Source organism: Linepithema humile, chromosome 4 (assembly GCF_040581485.1).
Source record: "Linepithema humile isolate Giens D197 chromosome 4, Lhum_UNIL_v1.0, whole genome shotgun sequence".
Taxonomy (NCBI): domain Eukaryota; kingdom Metazoa; phylum Arthropoda; class Insecta; order Hymenoptera; family Formicidae; genus Linepithema; species Linepithema humile.
In genome coordinates, this window is record NC_090131.1 from 24,187,387 (window position 1) to 24,209,292 (window position 21,906).

General features: G+C 37.2%; 4 protein-coding genes and 1 long non-coding RNA gene across 11 annotated transcripts; 2 read left to right on the plus strand and 3 right to left on the minus strand.

The window, feature by feature from the left end:
* Positions 1–350: 350 nt before the first annotated feature.
* On the minus strand, positions 351–2,990 carry LOC105672609 (HAUS augmin-like complex subunit 6). Its single transcript, XM_012367663.2, has 8 exons — positions 2,654–2,990; positions 2,247–2,544; positions 2,016–2,169; positions 1,786–1,928; positions 1,543–1,715; positions 1,085–1,472; positions 779–1,006; positions 351–695 (listed from the first exon to the last, which is right to left on the minus strand). Exons 1-8 carry the CDS (start codon positions 2,831–2,833, stop codon positions 556–558), a joined length of 1,704 nt encoding a protein of 567 aa, XP_012223086.1. The 5' UTR covers positions 2,834–2,990; the 3' UTR covers positions 351–555.
* A 1,560-nt stretch (positions 2,991–4,550) lies between these two features.
* LOC105672468 (U6 snRNA-associated Sm-like protein LSm8) lies at positions 4,551–5,750 on the plus strand. The gene is made up of 4 exons (XM_012367412.2): positions 4,551–4,753; positions 4,840–4,880; positions 5,222–5,349; positions 5,540–5,750. Exons 1-4 carry the CDS (start codon positions 4,723–4,725, stop codon positions 5,628–5,630), a joined length of 291 nt encoding a protein of 96 aa, XP_012222835.1. The 5' UTR covers positions 4,551–4,722; the 3' UTR covers positions 5,631–5,750.
* Positions 5,431–17,006, minus strand: su(sable) (suppressor of sable). 7 transcript variants are annotated; one of them, XM_067354275.1, is made up of 8 exons: positions 15,412–17,006; positions 11,537–11,921; positions 11,049–11,316; positions 10,472–10,815; positions 10,101–10,314; positions 9,725–10,020; positions 9,430–9,625; positions 5,431–9,243 (listed from the first exon to the last, which is right to left on the minus strand). In XM_067354275.1, exons 1-8 carry the CDS (start codon positions 15,453–15,455, stop codon positions 7,409–7,411), a joined length of 3,582 nt encoding a protein of 1,193 aa, XP_067210376.1. In that variant the 5' UTR covers positions 15,456–17,006; the 3' UTR covers positions 5,431–7,408. The 7 variants fall into 7 exon arrangements, with proteins under 7 accessions (XP_067210376.1, XP_067210375.1, XP_067210381.1 ...); XM_067354274.1 differs by having other exon boundaries at positions 11,537–11,924; positions 15,412–15,554; XM_067354280.1 differs by lacking the exon at positions 15,412–17,006 and adding an exon at positions 13,551–15,063.
* LOC105672579 (uncharacterized) lies at positions 16,182–18,051 on the plus strand. Its single transcript, XR_001100846.2, has 2 exons — positions 16,182–16,313; positions 17,000–18,051. It is a non-coding gene; the product is annotated as an uncharacterized lncRNA (long non-coding RNA).
* Positions 18,031–21,438, minus strand: okr (DNA repair and recombination protein RAD54-like okr). Its single transcript, XM_012367614.2, has 10 exons — positions 21,282–21,438; positions 20,805–21,020; positions 20,537–20,727; positions 20,245–20,447; positions 19,724–20,166; positions 19,386–19,647; positions 19,130–19,292; positions 18,654–19,059; positions 18,336–18,499; positions 18,031–18,255 (listed from the first exon to the last, which is right to left on the minus strand). Exons 1-10 carry the CDS (start codon positions 21,282–21,284, stop codon positions 18,063–18,065), a joined length of 2,244 nt encoding a protein of 747 aa, XP_012223037.1. The 5' UTR covers positions 21,285–21,438; the 3' UTR covers positions 18,031–18,062.
* Positions 21,439–21,906: the final 468 nt, after the last annotated feature.

The following is a 21,906-nucleotide window of genomic DNA, read 5'->3' on the forward strand; positions in this document are numbered from 1 at the left end:
AATTATCATCATTAAACTTCTGGAATTACTCCAGTATGTATAGAGCTCAATGGATTACATACAAAGATCGCAACCATTGAACGAGCACTTGCTAAACGGAACATATTTGAACAGAAACATAACTTTTTTGTTAGCGCAAGTGTTGTTAAATCATCATAACGTTGTTAAATCATCATAACGTTGCAATTAATATGTTCTTGCAAAATTTTTGAAGAATATCGTAGAAAAAATACTTTAAGATATTTGATTTAGTTGTGTAATTATAATTGTTAATTTTTGACAAAAAAATTATTTTGCTGAAGGTGTTAAAATGGTTGATGCTGTAAAACATAGTTACTAACAAACAAGAATTATTTGTGAAATAAATATAATATGAAATATATAAGTACAGTATCACATACTATTAATAAATTGGAATAAACATTATTTAAACATTTAAAAATTGCATCACAATTTCTTTGTCCAGCATTAGAAAACCATTCAATTTCTCACTAAAGGTCTTCATTAATATTATAAATTCTATTTTCATGTCACTTTTCTGTATCTGAAGATATATTAATCTTGGGTCACAGCAAAATTAAAAAGATTTTTCGCTGTTTCACCATGGCTATCTTGATGTTTTGATATTGAGCGACGTTTTTTTGGCGTTACATTCAATCCTTCATAACTCATGTTTGGGCTGCACGATGTGTTATCTGAAAGCACATACACTAAATTAGTTTTAATTTGCGAACAATAAAAATTTTAAACATTAGCATATTAAAAATGTAAAACAAACTTATAGAATGCTTTAGTCTCAATTTGGAATGCTGTAATAGTCGAGAATACAAAGGCGAGAGCGGTTTTCCATTGTATGTAATTTGCTCATATTTGATAGAATGTGCACGGGGTGACAGCCATCCGTTCATATTGTTCCAAGAGCTGCTGAAATCCGATAATGCTCCTTGTAACGTGGATGATGGACAATATTTGCATTTGTATTTCTTAAATAAATGCTTATGTTTATCTGGAAATCGTGAATACATTTTTGTGATAAAAATTTATTCTTTATTTTAAAACAATAAAATTCTTTAATTGATAATACCTCGAATTGGAGATAAAGACAACTTCTCGTAAAGATTATCATCCAAACATTGATTAAAGTTAAAATCAATCTTTGGTGATTGCAAGGACATGTAGCGTTTTGCTGTCAGTATACTGTTTGTATCGAAATTGGAAATATTTTCAATTTCTCGAAAGATATATTGTTCATCTTGAAATATGTTGCTAATTCTTGTGTTCATTGCAGTAAATAGCGTTTTCAGAGATTTTATATTTTTGCAAGCATTTTGAATGTATAGTAAGCATGACGACAGATCTGAGAAATTGGCAGTGTTTATACGATACTGTATTTGTATGAATGATACATAGAGCAATGATAGCAAAGTAGACAATATAATGGAGCCATCCGCATATAAATTACAGTTCAAATGCTTAAATAAAAAAAAATTTCCTGTAAAAATTGCATAATTATCTTATTTGTATTTTGAATTATATACTTACCAAGTAACTATCACAGTTAACTTTGGGAAATTTATTTCCATCAAGTATTTCAGAATTTGAGTTTATTCCCACAATAAGTTTGCACAAACGATTGCAGGAGTCTTCCAATTTTTTTAATTTTTCATTCTTCCTACGTATATATTGCATTTTCTTCAAAATTTCTATTTTCCATACTGCAAAATTACAAAAATATAAAATATAAAAATAATAAATTATTAAAACAAATGTTTGTAAAACACTAACAGCTTATAATTTTAGAGTCTTCAACATTCATCAGTTGTTCTTGAATCAATGGATAAGTTAGAAGATTAGAAACTACCCTTTTTAAGTTTTCTCTTCTATCAAAAATCTCTGATTTATAAACACTTAATATCTTAATCTCATTGCTAAAATATACAAAAAACAATTATTTAAATTATGAAAATTGAAATTATCCCTTAATCACATGGGTAAAAATAGTCAACAAAACTTACTGGAGAAAGTTATTTGCAGCATCCAAAACTCTTTTCGTTTTCTTATGAGTCTCTGTCATAACATTGTGTTTCTCTGCAATTATGTTATTAAAGTATGTTATTGTTAAATCATCCAATGGACTTGTACGCGGGGCATATAGCAATTCTTCTTGAACTAAAAAAAAATTTTGATTTAACTAATGGCTTATACATAATACAGCTAAGCTTTTCTTAAATGAGCACATTACTTACATTCTCTTTTAATATAAGCTCTGAGAGCAAGTTGTGATAATTTCCACATAATAATTAGAAATCTGGTTCCTCCTGACTGGATCAAATGGGACATCAATACTGGTGGAAAATTAATATCAGGATTGTCTTGCGATAAGACAAAGAAAAAATCTTTAATTTCTGTACGATACTTTACTTCATCCTTTTTGCACAAGACCGGCCAACTGACCATTTGCTTAAAGAGCTTCGAGTCATATATGACTGACAGATAATGAGATACGTGTAAAAAGCCCATTGTATTTGGCTTGTCAAACATATTCTGTCAAAAGAATACTTACATGAAAAATTTGCAACTTACGTTGAAAATTAACAAAAAATGCAGATGTATAAAGTTAAACAAAATTAATACTTATGATTTGTTTTCGTACTTTTTTGAAGCATTGCTGAAATTCAGAAGACGGTGGTAGCACTCGCGTGAGTAAAAATACATTTTTATAAAATGACGAACTAATAGCTGTAATAACTTGATTTTCTTCCAGTCTGTTCATTATAATAACGTTTAAATAAATTTGATTAAAATTCGTTTCATCAGTTTGCTTATACAGCATGTTCAATCATTTAACTTATACTTTATCACCTAAAAAAAATTCTTATGTTTGTAAACAAAGTATCTCCCATAGACTCAAGAATACAGTCAAGTGAACACTCGCTATAATTCTTGAAAAGGCTCACAACATTAAGCCAGCATCAGACTATGCAATTTTCATACAATTTATTACAGCGACTTAAGCCTGTCTTGTTGCAGCATCTCGCATGCGATATAGTAAACTACTAAAAATGCACCATACAGCACACAGTATTTCTAGTAATTTTCACTAGATTGCATGCAAATTTCTTTAACAAATTGTAGAGTCTGATGCTAGCTTTATAGAGCTCAATAGATAAAAAGATGATAAATAGATCATGAATTTATCAAAAGTATTTAGCCGAGAGCACAAGCTTTTACATAATGCGTAATGCATAAGCATAAGGAAATTGATTGGTCTATATATAAGCATAAGCAAATGCATAAGGAAATGGACCAATCAATTTCCTTATGCTTATGCGTTATGCTTTATGCAAAAGTCTGTGCTCCGGCCATTTATAGCGTTTTCGATTATAAGGGATTTGAACGACCCAGGGTTGGTTAATGACGTCATTGCAACCTCTCCACCAATGAAAGACTTGCATTTATAGTAAAATAGTGATTGATCAACCCTGGGTCGTTCAAATCCTGTATAATCGAAAACGCTATTAGTTGAAAGAATATATTGAGTCGAAAACGTTATAAGAGGAAATGAAAAACGAAAACTAGAAGAAGCAACGAAGTGGAAGCAATAGAATAGAAATAAAAACACGGTTTTTCATTAAAAAACAATGAAAAAAAAAGATAGAAAAATTTCTTTGTGCATAAAATACGCAATATAAAAAAATTACTTTGATTTTGAGTTTGTATCTAAAAATTCAGTTTAAATTCGAAAATTCGGTTTAGTTTAGTTTACTAATCGTAAGATGCATATTCACAAAAATTTTTAATAAGAATATTGTTGTTAATAAAATAATTTACGTCAAAAAAAAGCAAGCAACGAAAATTTAACAACAAACTCTTTGATTCTTTGGTGAACAGTTTGGTGTTCGTGATTATTAAAGCCAATGTCCACGATGCTAGAAATCGGTCCGACATCTCGTTCCGAAAAATTTATAACCAATCACTTGCATTTTTTATGGAAATACGGCAATTTTATTAGATATATGTTTCTCGGACCGATTTCTGTTGCATTGTGGACATTAGCCTTTAGAATTATAAAATCGGACAAACATATACAAGGTGCTCGATCACAGCACCACGCGGTTACAGAATCACGCGTTAGTCGTTTCAGAAAGAATTATGGAGGCTTTGTGTAGTTTTTATATAATACAAAAATAATAAACATAATTTTTACAATTTTTGTAAGAAAAAACTATTTATTATGGTTTATATGTTGTTTAATAGAGCAAGATGAATTGGTGAGTAACACAATAAACACATGCATTGTCGCTCTCATAGCGTTTTCGACTGACCGGATTTTAATCGATCCAAGTACGATTAATGATATTATTGTATCTTCTCCGTCAATAAAAGACTTCAATTTATATTAAAACAGGGATTCATTGATCTCTGATGGATTAAAATTTATTTAGTCGAAAACGTTTTTAGCGTTCTCCATTAACCGATCGTTGATAATGTAAATATCTTTAAATTAAATTCTAGGGACTTTTGATTCTATACGGAATCTTTATCTTTAAATTTCACCTAGCGGCGAATGAATGGACTAGTAAACCGACTAGTGAACTTGTGATGAATTGATATATGAAGTATATAGATATATGATAAATCAGTGTCAACGATAACTGATAATTAGTTAACCTATTTATATGGCTGTATATTGACATTTCAATAAGCAATTGACAATAGATAATGGCGTCGGGATTAGAGAGCTACGTAAATCGTATCCTTTTTATTATATATATACTTTAATTCAATTGTGACAAGGCATGATGAATATGTTAACCTAAACCAAAACATTGTTTATAGATACAGTTTCTATTATTACGTCGGACGGTAGAAATTTTATCGTAAGTATATTAATGTGCAGAATTACAAGTGCATCAATTTATGTATATAATTTATCTATAACGATTGTGAATGTCAAAATATATTTAATTATCAGTGTAGAGTGACTAGATGGCAAAGTGCAATGTAATGTTTATATTGTGCTACCTTGTTTTTTCATATCAGAGGATTGCTAAATTTAATTTATTCTTATGATACTTAGAATATAATTTAATTTTTAAAGATGTTTCATATATTTTGTTTATGTGTAAATAATACTTAAATGAGAGAATTTATAGTTATACACAGTTCTGTGTTTATTATAATCCTATGATTTAATTTCAAATTTAGCTTCTATTTTCAGGGAACATTGAAAGGTTTTGATCAGACTATTAATATAATTCTGGATGAATCACATGAAAGAGTGTACAGTACAACACAAGGGGTGGAACAAGTTGTTTTGGGTTTACACATTATTAGAGGAGATAATGTGTGAGTATAACCATTCGAGATAAATTGTACAAAATGTAGTGTCATGTTATAATTATGTTTCTTCATATTATTACACCAATATTACTATAGAAAAATAATTTTATTTTACACTATTGTTTGTAAGAAAATAAATACTAAACATAAGCATTCATAAAAAATATACAGTACTTAATTTATATTTCTTTTTCAGAGCAATAGTAGGAGAATTAGATGATGAAATGGATGCACGATTGGATTTATCAGCGATACGAGCTGATCCTTTAAGTTCTATTATACATTAATAAATATACTTAAAATTGCAGAAAAAATTACCGCTGGTTCCAATTTTAATTTCTCGTTCCAAATTTAAAGTAAAAATCAAATGCGTTAGAAAAAAGAGAATACAAATTTTTCCACACAGATTGTATATTGTATAAAAATCATTTTTTCATATATATATATGTATAAATATATATACATATATATATATATTTAATATATATATGTATATATATATATATATATATATGTAGACACCTTTATCTCTTATAATTGTATTTTAAAAAGTGCATAAGAGTGTTAATACAGCATTATTTACATCATTTAAACAAAGCACTGAGAGCTTACGTTTGAATTCTCGTCTGTACAAAAATCTTATACAATATTTTATTCTTTAGAAATATAATTTAGCTCTATACCATAAAGTAGCAATAGTAATAATAATAATAATAAATGAAAATATAATTGCAATATATATTAACATTGCATAACATTCAAATAATTCGGCAAAAATTTAAATATCCTGTGTTCATTCTTAGATTTCTTCCGAAGAAAACGTACTTCTAGAAATCTCTGCCTTTTTATCGCAGTATATTATTATTTAAAGTCGGACGTACAAGTCTGTGTACCACCAAAAGATAGAGGAGTAGAGGAGCTACAATAATTTACATCGGAGGTATGCGAGAATACGGAATACTGTATGTTATTTCAGGTATCGAGAGATCTCGAGTGCTAATGTCATCTGCAGAGGATGAATTGAGCGAAACAATACCAGAATTTACATGCGCCCGCGTACCTCACTTCTATTAAGCGTAGAAAAGTATCTCGTTACACACGTCATTTTACAAAACCGCTACGTTTTTTTTTTTTTTCTTTACAAAATATTGCATTTCACATTAGTCTCTAATGTCTAATGCGGGATGTCCCCACGGTCGCGGATAAGGATGTGTATGTCGATTTATGAATAGCTCGAATCGCGAGCACGAGTGTCGCACAAGCTGCGGACGCTTTCGTATGGAAGACAACAAAACTATCAACTCAATTGTTCCTATCATCTCTTCTCGCTCCTGATTATTTTGGCGCGACTTACGTGTACTAAGTATCTATAGAATCTATTTATTATTAATGAATGGATACATATTTTGTAGTCATTGTCTATGTATGTATAAATATTTCTTATTTTATCGGAACATATCTATCTAGCGTCGTTGAGAATTATGCGACAACTTACAACTACAGTGATGGATGTATTTGTAAGGTATGTTTTCTCAGTGTGTTGGAGCGCGCGGACTTTCAGTGCACACTGGAAAATCGCGCGTGTGTGAGCATTGTATGTGGCAAAAATTTCTTTCGCTGCATTATCAAACTGGTTTAAAGATTACGTATAATGCGTCATTGATTCTCCCCGTCGCTTGTTAGATTTCAACTTTATAGATTCCTGATCTATCAATTGCAATTGTCATTGAGCGTACAATACAATAATTATTCATCAAAATTAGAATTTTTCTTCTCGAATAAATAAATCTACCGATTTTATCTTAATATAAATAAAAAAAAATGAATAATAAAAGAAATCGTATAAATATTTAAGTTTATATAAACTGGTTTACAAATTTATAAAGAATAAATTTTTAGAGCTACACAAGTATGCCGCCGTTATGTTTTAACACCACCAAAAAAAGGAAATCGGAAAGACTTGAATGTGCGATCGAGAGTGATACGCAATGCATACACTCGCTATCGCTCGTGAGAATTGTCATCAGGTACTCAGTCTATGTACCTACTTTCCTTACTACGCCTTTCAATTGTTGGTTACCATGTTGGTCCGGTTGCGATTCCGCCGACGGATACGGCCGCCGCGCTGTCTGTTGCCGCCCGCGACCCAATCCGGGCCGTCGCCGCCCATCGGGCCGAAATTCGGTCCGTTCGACGCGTTCGGATTGAAGCCCATCATACCGGAATCGCCGGGACCTCCAGGCCCGCCGAAGTTGTTAAAGTTGCCGGGATAAGGCCCGCCGCCCTCGTAATTGTCCGGCCCGAAGTTGACAGGGGCCGGGCCCAAGAGTCCAGCGCCGTTGTTGCGCTGCACGTTGAATCGCGGATCGAAGTTCATCTGATTCTGCGGCATCGCGACGGGTCCGTTCATGCCCATCGCCGCGCCGGGCGGCATGCCCATGGGCGGCATATTCTGCGGCGGCATGGGTCCGGGATTCATCATCGGCCCCATCGGTCCCATGTTGCCCATGCCCATCGGATGATTCGGGCCCATCGGGCCCATCATGCTCTGCGGCGGGCCGGGTATACCGGCGGGCATGCCGGGCGGCCCCACCTGCATGCCGGGCGGGCCAAGACCCATGTTCGGCCCCATCGCGTCCATTGGCTGCGGCTGCATACCCTTGGCCATCATGGAAGCGTTCATCGCGTTCTGCGAAGATTGCTGACTGGAGGCGGCCGCCTCGAGCGTCTTCCGTCGCGGATCCGAGCGGACGCACTGCGTCGGCGGCGGTGATTTCGGCGTTTCTTGCTTCATCTGCGGCGGCGGCGACATCGGCGAGTCAGCCAGCTGCTCGGGCTTGGCGATACGGAAGATCTTGCGAAGACGTGGATCGTATTTGACCTGCTCATCGTTCTTCGTCAGCTTAAGACCGGTGTAATCCGGCCTGGGTATGTCGACCACGTACACCTTGTACGTCATCGGCGGATGCGATGCGATACTCGCGTTGATCTCGGTGCACGGTATGTGCGAGGGAGCTGGTTTGAACGGCAGGCTAAGTATCTGCCGCAGATCCACGTCGGACTTGACGCGAAGATCCGTATCGCCGAAATCGCTAGTCTGGAAACGCTGCCGGAAGTCCATGTCCTGCCGCCTGAGATCCTGATCCGCCCTCGTCCGGAGATCCGTATCCATGTTTGCGTCCACCGACGTGATGCCGGAACTGTAGATACTCGTTTCCAATCTAAGCGGCTTCTCTTTCTTGACGTCAGATATGATTGGGCTACTTGGTTTCTGCTCCGCCTCCGCCCGACGTTGTCTGGGATCGCGATTGGACATCCGCGGATCTCTGGATACAGGCATGGAACTCGGGCCCGGCGACCGTCTCGGACTCGACGACGTCTCGCCGTCCATCTTGGAATCTTGCGTCGATTTAGCCTTCGCGTCTTGACTCGATGCTTGCTGGGTTTTACCGCCCGTCGAGCTCTGAGCTTTCAAGCTCGACAGCAGCTTGGACACCTCAGCGCTGATGTCGATCTTGCTCAAGTCGCCTAGTTTGTCCACGATTACTGCCGGTTGAGGTATGTTCGGCGCGGGTGGTGTCGATTGGATGTCGTCCACGACGACGTTCTGGGTCTTCTCAGTGGACTCAATATCGTCCTTTGAACTGTCGACTATGGTGAGATGGCCGCTTTCATCGTCGTCGTCGTCGTCGTCCTCATCGTCCGAATACCAATCCTCAATGATTTGATCGGTGCGACGCGAGTCGGATTCGCTCTCCAAATTCTTAAAGCTATCCTGCGCCGCGCGTTGTTGTTGCTGTATTCGCATGAACAACTCTTGCGCCTTCTTCGGCAAATGAGGCGGCGCGACCTCATGATCCTCCAAAGAAGACGAGAAGGAAATGTTGTGAAATTGATCACCTATTAAACATAATCAAATGTAGAATTCCGTCCGCATCATTAGTTCGTATTCAATTAATTTTACTTGTATAGATAATCTTCCAAATGATATTAATAGAAATCAAAATTACCAAGTAGTTCGTACGAGTCGAATATTACTTTGAAGAAGAATAAAATTATAAGCATATTTTTATATTAATTTCTTACTTTCTTCATCAGGATTTCTTCCTCTTTCCTCATCTTCGGCTGGCATCTCGATAACAAGATCCGATTCTTCGTCTTGATCGCTCTCGTCATCGGGTTTGTTTTTCGTTAGATTCGCTACTTTGTCCGCTATCATAACGGATGGTGTTTTCTTTGCGTTCAGTAATTGCCTCAGGTCAACATCCTTTTTCTTTTTCGTCTGTTAAACATAAATAAAGTAGAGTTAATGCACCGATTTTGTATTTTTTTAAATTTTAATTAGTATTGCAATTTGATACTATCGGTTTATATGTTTTACCTCGTCCAATATGTCTTCTTCTCCAACGTCCTTCGTAAAATCTTCTTTCGATTTGTGCACAGCTTTACTTGATTCCATACTTCTTTCGCTATAGAAATCTAGAGGCGCCATTGATTTTTGTTGCTGTGTGGCCAAACCTAATGCGGCATTTGGAAGTTGAAGACCGAATTCGTTTGCCGATTGCATTAGCATAATCTGCTCGTAAGGAACTCTGTCCTCGTCCGATCCCCATCGCGTCTTCTTTCCGGAAGGTTTCCTCTCTCTCGCGTGCGCCTTTTGTTGGTTGTGTTGTTCTTCTATTTAATGGAATAATAAGTAAAATTTTAATCGGATAAAAAGGCAAAATTTTTAGTACAAAATTATTTTTTTTAGTTACCTTTTTCTTCTTTTTCATCCATCTTTTCTGTAGATGCTGATAAATTCAATTCCAACAGACTGGGAATTTTCTGATTTGCCGTGTCTTGGCCTTGTGCTAAACTACGTGCAGTATTGTTTATCATTAACATTGCACCTTCTCGGCTTAATCGTGGAAAATCACCAAGAATTTCCTTCGGCGCAGTTTCCAAGTGTTTCAAGAGAATGCTCTTCACCTAAAACACAAAAAATATTTCAATAAAATTATTTCAGTAACAAATTTAACTTATTCTGTTCCTAGTAGTATCGTTAAATTTTTATTTATATGTCTATATAATATTCTATTGTAAAATATCATAAATTATAAGATTGTAAATTATAAAATTGCTGTACCTGGTCACTTAAAGGCTGATGTGAGAATTTACAATTATCGCCGTGCATGCATTTTAAACCGGTATGGAAGAACTTGCATGGGAAATCGTGGTGCATATATAGACATTTATCTCGTTTTGCACAGCAATCCATGAGATAAAACTTGCATAATTCCATCTTTCTAGGTGGCAGGGCGTTATGAGAAAACGGACACTCGTCTCCCCTATGACACTTTCCTTGCATATAATATACACAAATCGTGTCAGTATCTTGATCGTTGTTCTGTTGCCTACGACCATTTCGGTCGTTTCGATTCTGGCCCCGAGCCTTGTTTTTACCTCGTTCGTTCTTACCACCGCGACGCCCTGCAATAATACGTGATAGTTAACAATGTTGGAAACAATTACATGCATATTTCTAATAGTTTACGTAAAAGTTTATTTTGCTGAGTTGTTCAGAAAGCTTTCCACTTTTTTCAATTTTATTTTCACAGGAAAAAAATCAATAATTGTGAAATTATAATTCAAAAAATCAATATTTTATATTTTAGTTACGTAAGTCTAATTTAGAAAAATATAAATTAAATCTTCGTACTCACCACCACCGCCTCCTCCCCCGCCACCGCCTCCTCCGCCACCACCGCCTCCTCCACGTTGGTTGCTGCGTTTGTTTTCATTTTCTCTGTGCCGATTTACACTAGGCCTTTCTTCATAATCCGAATTGTTGTCAAAAGTTTCGTGCTCGTTAGCACGCTTGGGAGAATTATTTTCTTGAGAATTCTCCTTCCTGATAGGCGAGGCACCTCGTACAAACAGCATTTCATCTTCATCCTCATTGGTGTTCTCGTCATCACTCAATTTTCGTTTCTACAAAGCATCATAAGAATCAATCAGTTGTAGAACATAAACAACTTTTATACTTAGTGCTTCAAAACAAGCTCAGTATAAAAACAACAATTAATGTTTCTTTATGAAATTTGTCATATATGTATTTTTTATTAGACATTTCTTTCATTAGTAACTTATGTATTTTTTACTTAGCTAATTTCATTTTAGCTTTACAGCCAAGAAGGGGATGTGTATTTACCTTTTGATCTTTAACACGATCTTCCTCTCTCTCATCGCGTATTCTCTTCCGAACTTTGTTCCTATTGTTCTTCTTTGTCTTCGATTCCGGATTCCTGCCTCCATCCTCTTCCATCGCAGCCTTGATGGCTTTCTCGACATCTCCAGCCCAATCTTCAGTTGGACCTTTGTACTTCAAAAACCGATCATGCTTACCAACTGCTTGTGCAGACTGCTGCTTTTTGCTTTTGTTGAATTTTGCATCAAAATTCTTATTCTTTCCAGAATCTGGCTTTGGCATCGGCTTGGCAGTCTCTGTTGGTTGCGCAGCGTCATTTGCTGCACAAGTGCTTGGCTCATCATCTTCGTCTGATGGAATCTCACCATCTTCCAAATCATTATCATTACTGCTGCACATTAATAAAAAAGAGAAATTAGTTTGAGAACATAAAAGTATGGTAGAAATTTTGAAAATCACCCTTTATATATTGATTTATCACATTAGTCAGTTATGTATGCGGACTATATTCTCTATATTCCATGTAGCAATTTTTCAATTCACTATATAAAGGGTAATAATCGTGTAGTTATAATTTGTTTCATTAAATAACAAGATGTTCCAATTCACAATGGCTGCAACGATGACAATAACTGCTTTTGTATATTCCCGTGTCTCTCTTTCAACATTTCTCAGATATTGAATATATTATTCTTTATAATTTATACATAATGTGTATATATATATATATATATATATATATATATATATATATATATATATATATATTACATAATATAGAATTAACATTATTAAAAAATTAATACTGTTCCTTCCATGCATAATATATTATTGTCAGATTCCTGATTCTGAGCATAATAAATTATGAAAGCAAATATACAAAGTATCTTGTTAGCATATAACATGCAAATTTCTTTTTTCATTGCTCAGTGTTTAATACAAATTCCCGTATATAAAATGAAGATGAAGATCTGATGATGTTCATTTTATGAGAATACATCTCGAATTGTCAAACACGTTATTGATAAAATATATATACGTTTCATCGACAAATTAATCGGCATAAGTACAACCGTCATATCGAATGTCCTACGATCGCATTACGAACTTCTATAAGAAAAAAAACGCATCTCTCGACGCAGTATTATCACCTCATCATATTTCATAATAGCCTGTCTGTCGGGCTATCGCGTGTGCCTGTGTGTCGTGTCTGTTTGTGGGCTAAAAATGACGCCGAGGAGAGATCATGAAGATGGACTCATGATTGTCGCCAAGGACAAATTGATAGCGCAAGAGCAGTCATTGAACAGGTCGACGGACTATATACGTCGCACGGGGGACAACTCTCGAGAGGGGAAAGTCCGCTTCGGATCGAGCGGGCTGTAACGTGGCGGCGTCGCAGGCCTACTGGCCGTGCTGAAAACATCCGATCCCCGGAAAACGAGACCGCGAGTCCAGCATATTGGCGCGAAACAAAGTTGCACACCCGATGGAAGCCGATCGATGACAGCAATTCGGCGGGAAAACGCGCAGCCGTCTGTTTACGTAAAGAGGCCTCGTTTGAAAGACGATTACACGTAAACGTTTGTCCCACAAACAGACGAAGAAAAGAAAACAGAAGAATAATATCGGTGTATAATTCAACGAATTTAGATTTCGCGAAAACGATCTCCACGTTTATCGCTAACGACAGAAATAGAATCGATAGTAAAACCCACTCGTCCACAATTCTGTGGCGTAGGAGACTCGACGCGTAATTTCAAGCCTTGAAAGCAAAACGGAAGACTCACGCCAATGTGATACATTTATAACTTTGTTACGTAATCGATAAGTGTAAATAAAAAAAAAATTGTAATGGAAAGAAAATTTACTGAATTCCAAAACCGATATGCATAGTTTTATGGATCCACACAGATTCGGACGTTCGAGATAATCCTTGCGTTTACTCGCGCACGGACAAAACGAAGCGCACCAGGCCTCTCTTTCGCGCACCTATGGCGCCGGAAAATGGACTCACCGAAGTTACAATCGTCCTCGAATTCCTTCTCCCCGAATTCCTGCTTGTAAAATCATCCATTTCGTGAATCATCGATCGATAGCTGAATTAATTTATGCATGGCGACAGGTCGCCGCAGAATCCGAGCAAGAGTAAAAAATTGGTATTGTCTTACCGCATCTCATTGGATCATCATTATCATTAATTTATCATCATCATCATCATCATCATCATCATCATGACCAATTGTCATAATCAAGTCATAATAGCATACATGGAAGGAACCATCACATTCTCAATAGTTGTCGCTGCAGCATTGTCGATTTAAAGGCGATATTAAAGCCGATGATGTCGATGGGACGATTACGCTGAAAAGCTCTTCGCGTGTCGATTTTCGTTCATTGAAGGATTTTTCTTTGTCTGCCATGTATGAATGCGTGTGTGTGTTGTGTATCTGTGTGTGTGTGTGTGTGTGTGTGTGTGTGTGTGTGTGTGTGTGTGTGTGTGTGTGTGTGTATGTATGTATGCTTGCTTGTGTGAGGAAGAAATCTAAAGACCTCGTAAACGTTTGATTGCTGTCGTAGGAGAATGTGTATTCAGTGACTCAGATCTATCGCGCTTTATCTACGTTATTTTTTGTGATAATTCTTCATACGATAAAATTTCATTTTATCCACTTCTCTCACATAACTGACCTCATCAACCTTTTCTTTAATTAACTTGACTTTCAACACTAAACAAGCAGAGTTCTATTATGACTTGCATATTTCATCAAATTCTTTAAACATCAATTTTAACGTCTAAGAATTTTGTCATCACATTTTTATGGAAGAATAATTTACTTTAATCGGAAAATTAATCGAAGAAATAAAGCGTGGTAAGTCTGAGACGTTTCAGTGTCATCGGAGAAAGAATTGCAAGGTTATTCGTCTCTTTCCGTCCTATTTATGCACAATGTGTGAATCGGTATGCATGTAATCGATAGTATTTGTCTAATCAATCTTTCTGTAAGGAGGTGAAAGAAGCTAAAGGTTTCAACCAGAAGTAATCGATATATATTCCGCGCGACGTTTATGCCGTTATTTGCATTGTAAGAATGCGTCGACGAATCAGAAATCCCGAACTATTTTCACACGCAATTGTTTACAGTAATTATTTTTGAATCGAAGATTGCACAATTACTCGCGAAAATCAAAGTGAGCTGTTCTCCTTTCGCGTGCTCGCGACCTCGAAATCTAGGTCTGTCGAAATTCTACACGGCTTTCAATCGTCTTTCTACAAATAAAGGGAAAAGCGTATCGTGCGGTAACGCGACTCTCCCACGGACTCTCTCTCGGCCAAAAATTGCATCCGCGACCCAATTCCGAAAATAATCCGCTGGGTCTCCCGCGGGATCGCGATCAGCTCGAAAAATAATCGTTACTCGTGCCATTTCCGAGAGAACGTCATCAAAACGGCCTTGACCTTTAAATTCATGCCACTCTTGCTCGGTCGTCAATATCGATTTGACATGTTCTGAGAGGGGAAAAAAAAAAAAGGATCGAATATTCTAGAAATTGAAATCAATAAAACGTTCGCGTTCGGCAAAAAGGAGCGCAGCGTATTGAAATTAAATCGAATGCTCTTTTTATCGCAATCGGGTGCAATATATCGGTCGGAATGAGGGGGGGGGGGAGGGTTAGAAAGAAAAATATATCGCGAGTGGGAGCGAGGAAAGGATGTATAAGGAATGTCTATGCGTACGTGTGCGTGCGTGTGTATGCATGTATACGTATGTTTGCGCATTGTTGTCAATATGATAGTCACTCGCGAAATTCATGTTCGTTTCCGTCCTCATCGAGTAAGAAAAACTATGTTAAAGTATGTAGTATAGGTGGCAAACCTTTGGATTAGAGTCTCTGCCGCGGAAACACTCTCTACTGCCATTTTCGTATTGCGGGTTCCGCAGATCGATCTCGATCTGTGTTATTGCGCTCACGGAGTAAGCCCCGGAGTGAACAAGTTCTCTCTAATATTCAGCACTTGCGGCCGTCCGTCCGATCAGCCGGGGGGAAACGGCGATCATGCGATCGATTCGCCCGACCACACTCGACAGGTCTTTGCTCTGGCGTAATAATCGCGCTGCCCGAATGCTAGCATTTGTAGGAGCTTAACAAAACGCTGCTCCCCGCGCGTCGAATGTACGCATTAAAAGATTACTCGTGTTTTTTTTTTTTTTCTTTCTTTCTCCCTTTCTCCGTCGTATCTCTCTCTCTTTCTCTGTCTCTGTCTCTGTTTCTCTCACGCGCACCGATTCTGTTTTTACGAACTTACGACTGTTAACCGGCTCGATTTACCGAGAACGGGCTTCGCCCCAGGTTTTCCCTCGCACAAAGGACTCCCGCGGATCTTTCCCGGATGCGGTCTTTTTTTTGTGTCCCTTCAGAAGTTTCTCCTACCGAATGAATGAGAATATCGCACTTTCGGTTGCTTGGTTTTACCCTCTTTTTCTCTCCCTCGCCGTGGACAGGCGAATGCAATTTTCACTGGCGAGAGCGGATCTCTCTTTCTCTCTCCCAAAAAGCCCGTAAGCAAATGGATCTCGGTCAGATCATTGCGCGATCCTCCTTTTCTCGCCGTCGCGTGAACGACGTCATTCTGGCTGACGTGGCATACGGCTCATCCAGGCGACGAACGCTCGTGGGCGTCTCTTTCTCTCTCCCGTGATCGATTATCTTTCTACCTACTTCGCCCTGCCTGCCCGTCTGTCTGTCTGTTCTGCCCCCCACGTCGACGTTTCTGTGTGTGAGTGTGACGCCGTTGCGTGTACGACCTTTGTCGCGTCCGAAACGGAAGTGCGACGCGCTGAAAATGGAACGCGCGCGTGCGTACTCGTTGGATCCCGTCGGAAGAGAGACAAAAAAAAAAAGAGGGGAAAAGAAAAGCGCGGCTCTTTTCCGCTGACAAGTCTTCCCAGTCCCTCCACCCCCAGCCCCGCCCGCTGATGATGACGCTTTCACTTCTGCGATTTTTCGATTACGAGAGCACGATTTTTCGGCAAACGAACGAACGGCGGATGGACGTTGTTTCCTTTCCTCTCTCTCTCGCCCGATAACGACGTACGGCTTTGTTCTCCCAAGAGAGAGAGACAGAGATAGGGAGCGATTTTTCTACAATTGCGCGCGAGCCCTTGCCAAGAGAAAGAATGACGAACGAGCGAATGAACGAGAGCGAATTTTCGTCGGCGAGACGGATAAACGGATGTGTCACGGAATCGCGTGGCTCCGCAGACGGAATCGGCGGAGCGATAACAGCAACGACAAACATATGTCTATCTCTCTTTCTCTCTCGTTCGCGTCTCCGCGTCGTTTGGTGATTCGGGTGTCTCTCAGCAAGAGCGTATTAACGGCATTGTGGACGTTTGCGAGTAAACGTGATTATTATTGCCGTAAGCAAGACGTAGAGATAATCGGATATATTACTGTCAGCAGGTGGTATAAAAATGTAGCAGTCTATAACGATGAAAACTTCGGAGATCAAACTAAACATGGCCACATCTGCAACTATTCTGAGCCTCTCACCCAGACGCCCGTCACGGGAACCTTCGGATGGCGGTGGCGATGAGCGGCGGGAACAAGCGAACAGCGGGTCAGGAGGGAAAACGACGCTCGTCGTCGTCGCCACCGGCCAATCGCGATTCGCGTTTACTGGTCACGTGAATGCTCGCCCTTCGTCCGCCTGTTCCGCGCACCTAAAGTTCCTCTTTCACTCGTCATGCGTCTCTTTCTCTCTCCCTCTCTCCTGTTCTCTCTCTCTCTCACGCTTTCACGCCCGATATCTCTTCACGTCGTGCGAAAGGAATTCCTGAATATCGCTGCAGCGCACAGCTATGCTCTGCTACGGAACTCCTGCGAAAGGCGCGACGCGGTTTACTACACGAGATAAAAACATGAGTTCGCGAGGCATACAGGTGCGTGACTCGGCGATTTTCCCAAGCACGCAATTACGATGACTAGCATAAAAAATATTTTCGGAAAATTCTGAATCTTCAATTTTGAAGATACTGCAATGTTTTGCCCGTTATTATTCGACTTTCAGATATTCCTGTTGGTTGTCGTATTAATTCAATAATTTTATTAAAATATTTTATACGCAACTTTTTTTTTTTATAAATATATAAATAACTTTTTCACAAAACATAAGGTGCGACATTGTGTCGAAAGCACTAACAAACAGTATCATAATTGCATTTTTGAACAATTCTTTGGTACAGTCTCTTGCTAAATATGAACTAAATTACATATGAAAGGCTATTTTATTCTAAAAAAAAAACTAAAGTTTGTTATTCATGTTAATTTGACGTTGATCTGAATATAATTCCCGATTCTAACATTTCGACTTTCAAAAAAAATTATTGTACAAATCAATTCCTCAAAAAGTTATAATTTTTTGCAGTTAAAATACTGTTATTGATATCACTGGAATATTTACAATGTCTTTTGAACTGTACAAGATGTAGAAATAAAGCGCTATCAAATTATTATATTTGTCCACTTATTTTACTTGTTCATGAGAACGATGATGGAAAACAAACGATATACCGCTAGACCAACATTGCCGCAATGGTATATCCGGCAAATGCCGTGCATTATGCGAGTGTCGCCATTCGGACAGGTCGGAGTTGCAGTCGGATTGCTCCGATGGACCTTTTACCTCGATGCCGTTGACACAACGTCTGCATTTGAACCTAAATAAATAATGACATTATTCTTGCTGCTTGAGTAATCCCTAAAATACTTCCAGCAGTCTTATTAATTTTGTACTTACTTTGCGTGCGTATCTGAAACCGTATTCTCTTCCAACTTGAACAAATCGCGAAGGTCATTTATGGTAAAATGCCTCGCCACATCGTCTTCTTGATCGACCACTGTGGAACTCAATGCTTTCTTATGAGCTTGTCTCTGAAATATTTTCTCTTCTATCGTTCCAGTCTGAAGAATGTAAAGCATATAAAAATCTGGTCATTAAATAATGAAAATATAACTCCTGCGTCTTTCTTAAGCATGTAAAGATTAAAAAAATATAAATATATTCATGAAAAATAAATGTTCATTAATTATTCAAAATTATTATTCTGTTACTAACAGAAAGGAAACGATAGACGAAGCACGGCTTCTTCTGGCCATCTCTCCAAACTCTGGCCATCGCTTGGTCGTCGTTTGCAGGATTCCAATCAGGATCGAACATGACGAGACGATTCGCACCGATGAGATTCAAGCCGCATCCGCCAGCTTTCGAACTGAGCATGAAGATGAAATCGCTACTGCTGTCACTGTTGAAATTATCCACTACCTTTGCTCTCTTCTTAATCGTCATCGTACCGTCGAGTCTCACATAATTATAGGAACGTTTATGACAGAGTTTCTCAAATAAATCGAGAGTCTGAGTGTAATTAGACACTAACACTATTTTGTCGTTCGTTGTAGTTTTAATGGACGCCAGCAGACAATCCAAAACCATCAGCTTGCCCGATAATTCCGGTAGCAACACTCTGTAACAAAGATTTTCCATTATTGATATATTTAGCTTTTGTATTTTATAAAATTATAAATCAATCTTACCTTGTCGAGTAATTTGACGGTAACAATTGTGCAGCTTTCTCAAAGCCTTCTGCCCTCTCCATAATTTTATCATATATTAAGTCGGGATGATTGCACAGCTTCTTTAAGAGAGTTATAGCAGCGAGCGCAGACAAAGTGTTTCCCTTTTTCGGATTATCACTTTCTGTAAATATAAAAATCATACATTTTATCTCTCTTATACAGTGCTTGTCTTTATCTTCAAAATTTTTACCAAAACTATAATAAAAATATATACCTTCCATAGACTTTTTTATACTATCACTGTGTATGAAATTCTTGTAGAGACGCGTTTGCAGCTCTCCCATCTTTATGCATACCACGAGCTCGTGTTTCAATGGTAGATACTTTGAAAGTAGAGCACTGGTACGTCTAATCATACATTTATTTACAACGGATACTAATTCGGACAAACGTTCTTGGGCAAGCTCACGCTCTTTGTCTGTTGCAGCTGCGTCCTGTCCACGTAATATGGGCGTCTCAAACTTTTTCCGGAATTCCTGAAAAAATAATTCGAATAAGATGAGTTAAAATGCATATTGATAAATTATGCAGCGCTCTATACATTTCAATTACCTGTGCAGTTCCCAGTAATCCTTGATTAACAAAGTGTACGAGGGAAAAGTACTCCAAAAGATCATTTTGTATAGGCGTTCCACTGAGCAATACTCTCCTTTTAGCTTTTAAACCCATCAACGATTGATATGTTAAATTTTCCGAATTTTTTAAGCGATGACCCTCGTCGCACAATACAAGGCCGACTTCATCTTGATGCAACACGTGCGCGTGTAAGCGAAACGTTTCATAGCTTATAATGAGAATAGGAGTTACACATCTGCCGCCGTAAGTCTTCATAAAACCCATGAGGTTCCTGTCAATATCCGCTTTCTTTCCGCCATCAATAGTGAGAATTTTGACTCTGTTATTTAACCACTTGTTAATCTCATTGTACCAATTCTTCACCAAAGAGCTAGGTGCAACAATAATTGCTTTTTCTATTAACGGTTTAGCTTCTGGTCCTGTATAATGCAATCATCTTTTAAATATAAGTATTTCTTTGATTTTTTTAGTTTTATTAGTGACTTTAGATACTTTACCTTGTCTGAGCAACGTCCACAACAAAGATATACATTGCAGCGTTTTACCAAGTCCCATTTCATCTGCCATGATACAACCATGTGCATTTTCTATACGTTTACCTGTTACACATTCATACATAAATTTCACACCTTCACGCTGATGCGGCCTTAACACATTGCACAATACAGGGTCTACAACCACATGTACGAGTTGCTTGGATCTATTGAAATTGAATATTTAAAAAACATACACATTATATGGATTAAAGAAAATTGTAGAAATGTACCATATTTAGAAAAGTATACATACAGATCAACTTTTAATCTTTCATGTTCAGACAGTTCAGGTGGAGAATAAACAATTAATGCATTAGGGTCGTCAGGATCATGCAGTGGCCTACGTGGTCCTGACAGACGTAGTCCAAGAACTCGTCCAGATAATTCATAACCAGGTACTGGTATTTTAAATGGTTTGCTAAGAAGTTTCCTCACTCTCGCTTCCTAATCAATGTCACATCTTGTTTTAATAGTAATTAACAAAGATAAAAATAAAAATAATTATTTACAAATAAACTTACATGTTCAGATACTATTTTTTGCATCGTGTGGATGCCATTATCAGAAAGAAGAACAGCTTTGCGTTCTGATATTTGTATGTCTTTGACATTCTTGGAAGCCCTTCTTTTTGTCTCTTGTTGCACATAGTTTTCAGACTGGCTTAATTCTATAACATCCTGTGGTATATCCAAAAGTAAAGGCCGTTTTCCTCTTTGACTGGGTGCAAATGATCGAATCTAGAGCATGCCAAATAAGTAAAATGAAATATGTACATATAAAATATACAGAAAATATTCAATAATTAATTAATAATATTAATAATTCCTTAAAATATGAATTTTTAAAACAGGTCAATATTTTTCAGTATATTTTATCAATGAATTATAAACAAATGTAATAATTAAAACATAACCTTAGATTTCATAACACTGATAGAAATCATTTTATAAAGATATATATTAATCAACAAGAGGAACAAATATCCTATAAATTATTACCATTTCACGTGGTCAAATATTCATCCTTTTTGAAAATTAGCTCAGTTTTCTCCTCATTTATTATTAAACATGAAAGTGGCGCGAACTACTAAATAAAATTTTATTCAAATTCGATTATAACGAGTTTCAGCCATTGACTATAAGACGATACTAGATGAAACATCCTATTATTTTTTCTGAACACAGCTGATTAGAAGTATGTTCAGAAAATAGACAGTTATGCACAATTTTTAAATAAGCATTTAGTAAAATATACAAATATGTTGAAAAACATGTATTCTATAAATTTGCGTTGATTTTAATTCACATAATTTCTTGTCAAATCGTATTTATTCAATATCTTATTATATTAAAGTATAATCTATCCTAGTAAAATTTTTTTATTATATTGATAAAGTTTCATGCTTGAATTTAGTTACTCACTAACGGTTAAAATTTTACATCAAGTTTTACATCTAGATATTCATGCACCATAACCGTTCGTTCAAGAACAAAGTCTGGTTAGCCAATCAGAACTTGGAAAATTGTCTCGTGAAATTTGAATCATCTTGAATACAAATTAGATTAAATATTAGATGGCAAAATTGAATGCTATTAATAGAATAAAAATTTCTTCGAATTAAAA